Below are 7,692 nucleotides of genomic sequence, written 5' to 3' on the forward strand. Positions count from 1 at the left end.
GGTTTTGTTCTGATGTGATCCAATCTGCATCAAGTGCAGTCGGGTTGGAGTCTGACATGATCTGGATTCTGATTTAAAAAAAAAAAAAAAAAAAGCTCGGAACCAACCACTCATGGGAGACACGTCCTGTTTTGGATCTTGTTTTTGTGCCACGCTTGCAGTTTTGGCTTCTGATGCTGTTTGGATTGTGATGTGAATTGGGTCGGCTTCTGTAGCGTCCGGTCTGGTTCTGGTGCAAGGGACTCGCTGCCTGATTTGCTCGGATGATCTGTCAGTTTCTGACTTTAAACAAAGGCAAGAGTGACCCCCAGTGGCCCGGATGTGCGTCGTCACGGCAACAAGACGCAAGCCAAAGCTCCAAAACAAACAAACGACCTTTTTTCACACTTTTGTGGGTGCCGTTGCTCGCCTTCTGGTGGATGTAGAGCGCAGTTGGAGGCGTGCTTCAACGTCGGGTGGACCTAAACGTTTGACTCCGCCCACACGGGATATTTCAACCTCGAAGCGCCTTCTTTCTTTCTTTGTTAAACCTAACCCTAAAACTACTACCACAAAACGATTACAGTATGTTTTGAACACTTTATTAAGCAACGAAAATTAAACTAAACTAAAAACTGACCGAAACCCAAATACTAACCACAACCGTCCAGGGATGCGCTCTCTGCTGGGGACATGTAGTACTGCACTTCCGCCTCTTCCTCAAACCGATTCGTTAGTTCCGCCCCCCGGCTGACTGACGGTGAGTGTTCGTCGTCATTTTCCATGCTCTATAATGTTTTATTAAAAAATAACTTTACGTCATAAGAAGGCGCATCATTACATCTGCAAATAATGTTGGGGGAAAAAAATATTTCAACCATTTTGAAAAATCCGTGTGGGCGGGCGGAGTCAAACGTTGAAGTCCACCCGACGTGGAGGCACGCCTCCAACTGCGTGGATTCACTTTCTGTGTTTCACACTTCCGGTTTTCAACGCCTGCCAAAAAGGGGCGTGTGCGTGGTCATGTGACATCACCGCCCCCATCGCTGCTCATCACAAATAAAGTGTCAATATTTGCACACGTTTGTCTTTTGCTCGTGGGTGTGTTTGTGTACAAGAGGTATTTTTGTGCTCAAGTGTTTTGTGTATGAAAAAACACGGAGTGAATTTCGCGTTTGTTGAACTCACTGACGTTAGTAGTGGCAAAATATGTTTTTGTTTTTATTTATTTTTTATTTATTTATTTTTTTTGTCCAACACAAGCGCGCACGCACGCGCAAGAGAGATTTTTTTTTTTTCGTCTAGAGGTTTCGTTTCCCCTTATGTGGAATTTGTTGCTTTGGCTCCGGCAGGTGGCGACAAACATTGGCATTTGTTCAAGAAAAACAAATATTGTTTCTCTTTTTTTTCTTTTTTTGTATATTATTTAAACCAAATTGTGTGGTTCTTTAATTTTCTGGAATACAATAGCAAGTTTACAAAATTAAATATGAATATATTTTTTAATTGCGGAAAAAAAAGTTGTATTTGTCTGGGAGGTAAGCTGTAACAGCACCATCGGAAAAAGATACCAAAAAAAAAAAAAAAACCCTGCTCGATTTTTCCAAGGCAGTTGTACTAGTTCAAACAAAACTTCATATAAAGTGGATTTTCAAGTTAAGATACACTGCAGCGGCTCCCCATTGTTGACAGACGTGATGATGTCATCTCGACCGGGTACATCTCATGGAGATTGCAGCATTCAAAACAATTCTTTGGTTTTATATTCAATCACAGGATGTCATAATACATGATGTAGATGTGTTTGATTTTACATTTGCCATGTTTTCATTTGCAGTTTGTTGGTTTATGGTCCATGAAAAGTGTCCTACGGAGGAGGTTTCACTTGTACATGTATCCAACAGGGTTATTAAAGTTTTGGAATTTTCATTTTAGTTCATTTTTATTTCATTTTGAGATTTGTTTTTTTTTTTGTCTTTAATTCAGTTAGTAGTTTTAGTTTTTTTAATGGGAACAGTTGTGTGCAATATTTCAAAAATACAGCATTGGAGCGACTTCATCTGAAATTGCTTTTCTATTGGCTGCTGCTAGATGACATCACCTCTGTGTGACACACTTTCAAACGTCCTTATTCCAGCGGTTCATATCAAAATAAATCGACTTCAAATCACATTTAAAATCATCCCCAAAGGCTCATGCATTAAATTCATTACCAAAGACTAAAACGGACATTTTTGCTATAATTACAGTTACTTTTAATTCGTTTTGTCAACATAAAATGTAGCTAGTTAATTTTCGTTTTTGTAAAAAGCATTTTAATTTTAATTTGATTTTGTTCATGAAATTCCTTTTTGAATGTTAGTTTTTTCGTTAGTTTTCGTGAACTATATATATATTTTTTCCTCTCTTTTTTTAATCACTCATTCACACACAAGCTCACTTCATGTAAGCCACACGGGCACCAAAGGCAAGTGACGGTTCCACTCCTCCACCTGAAGCCACTAAAATCATCTTTAAGTAACGATGCCCTTTAAATGTGACGTAACGTATAAGCCAGATGCTCGCGTTGGCACCTATTTAATTTTTTTTTTTTTTTTAAATGCTTAGAGGTTTTTTTTCCTTTTGTCTTGTTCGACAGCACGCCTCTGTTTTGTGCGCTCAATTTGATTTGGATGTTGACAAGCAAACACCGTGCTTGTTTTTTCTTCTTCTTGTCGTTATTGCGGATGAATGTGATCAAGGCTTGTGCTCGAGCGCCCCCTCGATGTTCCAGTCGCCAACTCGTCCGAGAAAGAGGAAAAAAAAAAAAAAAAAGGTCTACAGCACGTTGGCCTGGCGGGAGCCAGGCCTCAGAATTTGCAGCGTGACGATGCGCTTGACGGCGCGCCGGAACCACGGGTAGAACAAGGCGTAGATCAGCGGGTTGACGCACGAGTTGAAATCGAACAGGTACACGACGTAATGCGCAGACGAGGAGAAGCCGACGTGGCCCACCAGCGAGTAAATGTAAAAGGGACAGAAGCACATGACGAAGACCAGAACGAGAACGCCCAGCGTCCTGGCCGCCTTCAGCTCCGATTTCTTAATGGCTCGGGAATTAGGCTTCGAATGTTTGCCGCAGGTGACGTGAGAGCGCACGGCTCGCGCCTGCGACACGGCCACCACGAACACTCTGGCGTACAGCGTGACGATGACGCTGAGCGGCAGGACGAAAATCACAACCAGGTCGAGGATGCCTCCGGCCATGTCGATATCGATCACGCACTCCCCGTAGCAAGAGCTGCACTTTCCCGGCTCGGCCATCTGATCCCGCAGAAGGACGCAGCTGTAAAGGAAAGACAACAACCAGCAGAGGCACACGCACGCTTGAATTCTTTTCACGGTCACTTGGACGTCGTAGCGCAGCGGGTGGCAGATGGCCACGTAGCGGTCAGCCGAGATGAGCGCCATGTTGCCCACCGACGCGGTGGTGATAACGAAGGACGCCAGTTGGTAGGCGAGGCAGGCCGCGTCGCCCAACGCCCAGCAGCTCGCCCTCATGTAGATCTCGCCGGGCCACATGACCACGCCCACCAGGAAGTCGGAGCTGGCCAGCGACAGCAGCAGCAGGTTGGTGGGCGTGTGCAGCTGCCTGCGCGGCCACAACAGAGCACAAAGAGACTGTCAAGACGCAAAAAAACAAAACAAAGAAAAACATCCACAACAACATCCCGAAGTGAGCGAGCTGCCGAAAAGAACATGTGCCTGAAGTGGGAGATGGCCGTGATGACCAGCAGGTTGAGCGCCACCGTCAGCACGCAGACGACGGGCAGCGCGACGCTCACAAGATGGCGGTCTTCAGATGGCGGCGTCCGGCAGGAGGCGTTGGCCAGCTGCGGGAAGCACAGAGCCGAACGCTCCTCGGTCTCCATGGAGATGGAGATGGAGACGCTCGGGCTCGGGCAGCATTCTGCTGTCCCAAACATCCCAGTTGTCCGCCCTCATTTATGGGCTCTCGTACCTCCCCCAAGGAAATCCCATTGGAGCAAAGTATGATGTCATGATGAGCGACAACCAACAGTTTTTTTTTGTGTTATAGAATTGTTTTGTTTTATTGTGCTATTATCACTGATCTATATGACTGGATAGCCGATAGGCCAAGACTTTTGAGGTCGTGAGGCCGCCATATTGCTCCTCCCAAGAGACGTTAAAAAAAAAAACACATTTAACAGTATTGAAATTGGAGAACATTTGAGACAGTACTTAGTAGATACAGCATGATTTATGGTGGTATTAAACATAAACAAGAGGACTTTAGACATTTTATGACTTGCCTTCAATACATCTATAAATTATATGCTTCATGATGATTAGTACAGGAAGAAACTTGTATATTTTTTTATTACAAAATTCTAACTGTAGTTCAACAAAAGATACCTCTGCCAAATCTACTTAGTGATAAAAGAAAAAGGGGGTCTTTAAAGCAGAACGTACCGTCCACATGTCAATTTGTATTAGTATTATTTTTTTACTTGTTAAAAATAGTGACCACCTCAACACAACCCCCCACCCCGCCTCTGGCCTTATACTAACTTTGATGGGCGAGTTTGACAGATAAAATAAATTCACGAAACAATGCAACACAGTGACCATGAAAAAATTAAATAGAGAAATAAATACATAAATAAATTTACAAATAATCATAGGGAATTTAATTAATTAATTACACAGTTAATAACATTGATTTATTTAATTCCATATTTAATTAATAAACAAAACATTTAATTAATTAATGACACTTTTACTTAATTATTTAATGGTTTATTTATTTATTTATTTATTTATTTAATGTTGGCACTTTTGGTCCTAGTACATGTGTCATCTGTACGTCATCTGTACATCTGTATAGTTCGTCTGTCCGGGAGGTGGGAGTAACAAGATGGCCGCCCTGTGACTTCCACAGCTTGCACTGCCGTGTATGCGCTATCGGCTATCCAGTCATATATTCAGGTAAGTGGCTATTATAATCTAGTTAAATCTTTTATTGTGAAGGTAACCGGAAATTGTGTCATAAACCGATAGGAAGTGGCGCGAGTAACTGACTTACCGTCATTGAGTAGCGCAGTCTTCCAAGGTCAGAGAAGACGTGTGCTTGCGAAAGAAAGACAGATAAAACTGAAGTTAAAATAAGTCATTCACCGAATGATTCATTCGCACCTGGTTGAGAAGTCAACGAGGTTCGTATTAAGAGTCATGTTTATTGTTTCACTAATGTCGCTATATTTCACGTTTGTTTGATTTACTGCATAGCAAAACGTTACCGTTTTCATCCACTAGAGTGAGCTAATGCACCTTGGTAAATCTCGAGCAACGCTATGGCTGAAGATTCTGTTTGATTTACTCAGAATCTGTATTTATGTTTGGTTTGTTTTTGTTTTAACAATGTTATTTGTCTTCAAAGAAGAGATTGTCAAGGCTATCAAACGTAACAAGGCAGTTCATTGATAGTATATATGGTTTAAATAAGAAACATACCGTTTGAGTTATTCATGGCATTTTTGTTTATTTCGTATTGTAGCTCTTACAGTGTGTTCACACAAAAGGAAGGTCAATAAAAGTTGTGAACCATCAGTTGGAGAGACCACCTTGATTTCAGGGTTAGGGTGTCCAGTCACATGAGACCGAGCAAGATCTCAGCTGACCAGAAATACAGCAGCACACTTTTTTTGGAGCCAGAAGGAAAGCGACTATCTTTGTTAGCGTGGCGCGTGACATGAATTGAACGTCTTTTATCGACCATAGAAAGTTCAAGTGGAAATTATGTCTATTTGCGTAAAGTGTAACGTATGTCACGGATGGTTCCAACGGAGATATGCATACGTGATTAACTGTAACAATGTTTAAGAAAATGTTCATTTGGACCTTAACCCGAACGAATATTGACTACGTGTACACATGATCATCGGTCAATGATGTCATCGTGATTGATGAAGAATAACAAAGACTTGTTTTGCTGGCATGTCGTGTTGTTTTCACACGTCTAATTGCCAGCCGCCGTCATCGTGACACGCTAATTGGGCCAAGGTGTGAAACGGCGACGAAAACACGACCGACCGATTCGCTCGGGGAAACCTCCGAGGACGTCGTCCGGGCAGGGGACGCAAAAAGGCACACTTGAACGTCGATAATAATCATAACAAAGTGTTACTGACAGGCTAAGATTAAACACGCAACTTTTTATGCTAAGCGTTAGCATGTCAATGTCGTTTTCTTTTCTTTTGTTTGTTGCACATCCTTCGCGTGCGAATGAGTTCCGCGTAGGCTGATGAAATCACCACGCGTCGCACAACAAACATGGCGCTGACCTACCGCTCGGACGTTATTTGTCGACATTTTAACAAGAAAAGAAACTTGCGACGCTTGCACATTTATTTTTGTTTTTTGCAACAGCATGCAAGCGATGACTGCGGCGTTTGTGAACGTTCACGACGCGCTCGGCGGCGGGTTTGTCGGCGGCCGCCGGCAATGCAAGCACGTCGCTCTTCTGTCAACACTTGTATGACGTATGATAATGTATGCGTCCGAATGAATGGGTGGGTGTTTGAAAGATGAGATTTCCCAGTTATTCTATAATATGAAAACATCGAGTAACAGCAGCGATCAATTCAAATGATCCCGATGTGCTTCTTCAACGTGTTTGGGAAGAATTCTCATATAGTATTGATGATGTTCGTGCTGCAAGGGGCGGCCATATTGAGCACTTGGAACATGTCAAATAGCACTTGACTATTAGTAGAATACCTTTATTACAAGTGATATTTTTTTGCTATTTTTCCTTCATAGAAGATTTGAACTAAAATGAAATAGGGTCATTCTTTTTGAAACACCCTCTATTACTATAATTTTCCAAAAGTATAGGCATCGGCCATACTGGCCCTGCATTTACTTGGTATCGGATCGATACCAACATTTGCAGTATTGACCTAACCTGAATATTCTACTTTTTTTTCCCCCCAAAAAAGAATTGAATGAATGAATTTGATAACTTCATTATTTTTCATGTACAATGAATACCTTTAAAAATTATTTTTTTATCTACTTGCGGTCGACTGATGATGACATCACTTGTGCTGAGGAAGTAACTTACGACCAATTATGGCTCAACTGTTTTCTGGGTTTGGTCAGTAAACTGAGCCATGATTGGTCGTAGCACAGGTGATGTCATCATCAGTCGACAGCAAGTAGAAAACTGATTTTTTTAAAGGTGCAAAGGTGAAAAATTAATTAAGTTACCAGATTAATTCTAGACAAAATATGACCTTTTTACTGGTCAAAATGGCTCAATGAGTCAAGTATCTCTTTAAGCAGAATTGAAAATGACAATTTGTGCAAATCTTTTTTTCAATTCCCATCCCACGTGTCATCCTGTTGCTGCTTGTGCTTTTTTTCGGTTTCTGGCAGGTCTGCCTGCCAAACCAAAAACAGGCCAACCTCGCAGTGGACCAAACAGATGTTTGATGGCAAGCCCCTTCACGCCGCTAACATCAAGAAGGATGGAAAAGCGAACAATGGCGAGTGTGCAAAAAAAAGGCGGACGGCGTCCTGTTACGTGGGCCACTTCTGGAGCCAAAGTCGAGACGTTCGTCGTCAACGTTTGTTGGTGAGTTTGAGCTCGCGGCAGGCAAACGCTGGCTGATCGATCCATCGATCGATCGCCTGATGCCACCAAAGCGC

The 7,692-nt window shown here is 42.4% G+C and overlaps 1 protein-coding gene and 1 long non-coding RNA gene across 3 annotated transcripts; one reads left to right on the plus strand and one right to left on the minus strand.

The window, feature by feature from the left end:
• Window positions 1-72: 72 nt before the first annotated feature.
• LOC144030115 (trace amine-associated receptor 7a-like) lies at window positions 73-3,941 on the minus strand. The gene is made up of 2 exons (XM_077536099.1): window positions 3,705-3,941; window positions 73-3,639 (listed from the first exon to the last, which is right to left on the minus strand). The coding sequence occupies exons 1-2, from the start codon at window positions 3,888-3,890 to the stop codon at window positions 2,797-2,799; spliced, it is 1,029 nt and encodes a 342-aa protein (XP_077392225.1). The 5' UTR covers window positions 3,891-3,941; the 3' UTR covers window positions 73-2,796.
• Window positions 3,942-4,974: 1,033 nt separating this feature from the next.
• On the plus strand, window positions 4,975-7,647 carry LOC144030116 (uncharacterized). Of its 2 annotated transcripts, none has more exons than XR_013287189.1 (2): window positions 4,975-5,195; window positions 7,420-7,647. It is a non-coding gene; the product is annotated as an uncharacterized LOC144030116 (long non-coding RNA). The 2 variants fall into 2 exon arrangements; XR_013287190.1 differs by lacking the exon at window positions 4,975-5,195 and adding an exon at window positions 5,202-6,551.
• Window positions 7,648-7,692: the final 45 nt, after the last annotated feature.

The sequence above is a fragment of the Festucalex cinctus genome, chromosome 11, assembly GCF_051991245.1.
Source record: "Festucalex cinctus isolate MCC-2025b chromosome 11, RoL_Fcin_1.0, whole genome shotgun sequence".
Lineage (NCBI taxonomy): Eukaryota > Metazoa > Chordata > Actinopteri > Syngnathiformes > Syngnathidae > Festucalex > Festucalex cinctus.